Source organism: Ceratotherium simum, chromosome 7 (genome assembly GCF_057802395.1).
Source record: "Ceratotherium simum simum isolate JZ-2026a chromosome 7, ASM5780239v1, whole genome shotgun sequence".
NCBI lineage: Eukaryota > Metazoa > Chordata > Mammalia > Perissodactyla > Rhinocerotidae > Ceratotherium > Ceratotherium simum.
Genome location: NC_141906.1, coordinates 25,524,000 through 25,527,232, shown reverse-complemented (window position 1 = coordinate 25,527,232; position 3,233 = coordinate 25,524,000). Strand labels below are relative to the sequence as shown.

General features: G+C 40.2%; 1 protein-coding gene across 1 annotated transcript; it reads right to left on the bottom strand.

The window, feature by feature from the left end:
• Positions 1-683: 683 nt before the first annotated feature.
• Positions 684-2,376, bottom strand: LOC101390466 (olfactory receptor 52H1-like). Its single transcript, XM_004443732.3, has 3 exons — positions 1,459-2,376; positions 940-975; positions 684-743 (listed from the first exon to the last, which is right to left on the bottom strand). The coding sequence occupies exons 1-3, from the start codon at positions 2,374-2,376 to the stop codon at positions 684-686; spliced, it is 1,014 nt and encodes a 337-aa protein (XP_004443789.3).
• Positions 2,377-3,233: the final 857 nt, after the last annotated feature.

The window sequence follows — 3,233 nt, the reverse complement described above, 5'->3', positions numbered from 1 at the left end:
AAGGAATTGAAAAATTATTTCCCTTCACTCTCATTCCTACCCACATTCAAGCTAAGCTTCAGATTCCAAAGGGAATAGCATGCACGAAGTCCAGAAAGAAAAGAGAACATAGTTTGTTAGAAAAACCGAAAGAAGTACAGGGTAATTTTAGCATAAAGTGCATGTGAAAGAAAGAGTGAGGAATGGGGATAGTTGGGTCAGTGGACACCAAGCGATAACTGGTTAGCACCAATCATGCCATAAAAGGCTTTGAAGTTATGTTAGGGTATTTGGGTTTTATTCCAAGCAAAATGAGTAACTCTTGAGTGATTTTAAGAATAAGATTGACATGATCTAGTTGGAGTTTAGTAAGACCACTCTAGTGTCTGAGAAAAAAATAGTTGGGAGAAGAAAAAAATTTGAGGTAGCGAATTCCCAAATGAGGCTGCTGAAAACAATCCTAGACAGAGATAAAGTAGTGATCACGTTTTAATGTGAAACATGTGAATTAAATTAAAGGATATTCAGAAGACACAATCAATAGCAAATGAATTTTTAAATAATTAAAGAAAATAAATGAGATAGAGAGAAAGGCTTTGACATGGGAAACTAACTGAATTCCATACCATTTAATAAGATAGAGAATTCAAGAAAATGTGCTGATTGTGAGGAAAGGAAGAGGAGAAGATGGTAATTATTTTGGTTCATGTTGATTTTGAAGTTTCAATGGGATAGCCAAGAGGAGTTATCAAATAGAGAGTTAGCTATGTGAGACAGAGAAAGAATTGAGACTAGAGCTTTAGATTTGAGAATTTTCAATACAAAGATGGTTATTGAATTTATGAGCTTAATGTGTGCTAAACAAAATTTTTTTTTAATAATTTTATTTATTTATTTTTTCCCCCAAAGCCCCAGTAGATAGTTGTATGCCATAGCTGCACATCCTTCCAGTCGCTGTACATGGGACGCGGCCTCAGCACGGCCATAGAAGCGGTGCGTCGGTGCTCGCCCGGGGTCCTAACCCAGGCCACCAGCAGCAGAGCGCGGGCACCCAACCGCTAAGCCACGGGGCCGGCCCTAAACAAATTTTACCTCACAACGAGGCTATGAATGAAGTACTATTTTTTCTTTTAATTTATCAATAGGAAATTGAAACAGGATAAAAGGACCAAGGTAAGAGTACAAATTTCAGGAATTTATGTTTTTGATGGTAGAAAATTAGCATACTTTCATATGATGCCTATCATTTTCTTAGGACTTGAAAAATCCTTACATGTCTCCCTCTAATTCTACCGATGATTTTCTTCAAAGAATTAAGGTCTTGAAATTCATAGGAATTGGATCCATTATTAGAGGGCATCCTGCTACTGATTTACATAAGAAATTCTATTAAATTAGTATTATTACTTAACTTCCCACAATCTTTCTTTCCATGTTCTCGTCTCCAGGTCACTACATCCCTTTAGGAAAGAACAGAAGGATGACTTTGTCCCTTATCTGCTTTGTTTTTACACCATAAATGATGGGATTGAGTGCAGGAGGAATTGCCACATAGAGATTGGCAAACATAATGTGAAAAGTGTGAAAGATATTGTGGCCAAAGCGGTGAGTAAGGGCGGAGAACACGGCTGGTGTGTAGAATATGAGAATGACACTGACATGAGAACCACAAGTGCTGAGGGCTTTCTGGCGGGCATCTCTGGATGCAAGGTGGAAAACAGCATGAAGGATGAGAGTGTAGGAAATACCAATGAGGATCAGGTCTGAGATAATAGTCATTATAGGCACAGCAAAGCCATACCAGATATTGATGGAGATATCAGCACAGGCGAGCCGGGCCACGCCTATATGCTCACAATACGTGTGAGGGATGATACGCGTCCTGCAGAAAGGCAAATGTTTCACCAGGAAAACAACAGGCAAAATAACAATAAAGCTCCGACCAACAATGCCCACCATGATCTTGACAGTTGTCTTAGATGTCAAGATGCTCGTGTATCTCAAAGGGGAGCAAATGGCCATGTAGCGATCAAATGCCATGCCCAACAAGATGGCTGAGTCCAGGAAAAAGCTGAAGTGGAGAAAGAACAACTGGGTGAGGCAGCCAGGAAATGTGATTTCCTGAGCTCTCAACCAGAATATGCCAAGTGTTTTGGGGACACATGTGGTGCATAATATGAGGTCGGCAGAGGCCAACATTGAGAGGAAGAGGAACATGGGTTCGTGGAGGCTGCAGTCCATAGTGATGAGGCAGAGAATGATGTCATTACCTGCAAGGGCCACAAGGTAGATAGCGAAGAAAGGAATCCCAATCCAAATGTGGAACTTCTCCAGACCTGGGATCCCCACCAAAATGAAGGAGCCTGGATTGAAACTGGTAAAATTTAGTGTGGCCATCATGGTGATTGTCATTCCCTGAGGACAAAATATAATATTCAACTCCTGAGACTAACTGGTCATAAATTCCCTTTAAGTCTTTTCTACAACTAAGATCCCTTTTATCCCATCACAAAACAAACATAAGGAAAACATGACCTACCTCTTGTCATGACCTCTACAGCATTTACCAAGAGTTGCCAAGAGATCTCAATTAAACCAATCATTCCCTATGTATGGACATTACTATAACAATATTGTTTCTATATTGGGACAATGTACCCACAGATCCACGACCTGGCAGCATATTGGCCCTTTGTTGTCAACTAAAATTCCAAAATTATCTTGCCCTCACCAAGTAACTTAGTCTGAGATTTCTCCAAGATGCAAGTGTTGAATAGTCTACCTGGCATGAGTCTCAGTAATATCTTCACTGAGGTATGCATTCAGAGAAATAACAGGGACCATACGTGAATTAGCAAATCTACATTCTCAATGTATTATTAGGACTCTGGTGAGCCAATCTACTACTGCCTACTTGCCTCCCTCTCTTCAATATCTGGAAGAAAATTTCCCTCTAAACACTCCTCTGTCAATTCATCAACAGTTCTCCAAGACTTATTATCTTCTTCCTTCTGCCAACTTTATTATCAGCTACCTCACTTTGTCCTCAAGTCATTCTCCCACTGCTGAAGCATGGTGATCTGAGGGTTGACTGTGACTCTTCTTTCTCCTTCAGTCCCTATATCTCATCTGCCAGCTCTTATGATCCTCTTTGGAAATCCCTGCTTGATCTGTCTACTCCATTTCTTCACTTCCTCACCTACTCAAGCCATCCTAATCACTAATTGGAACCATAGAATAAGAATTCCTGTTCT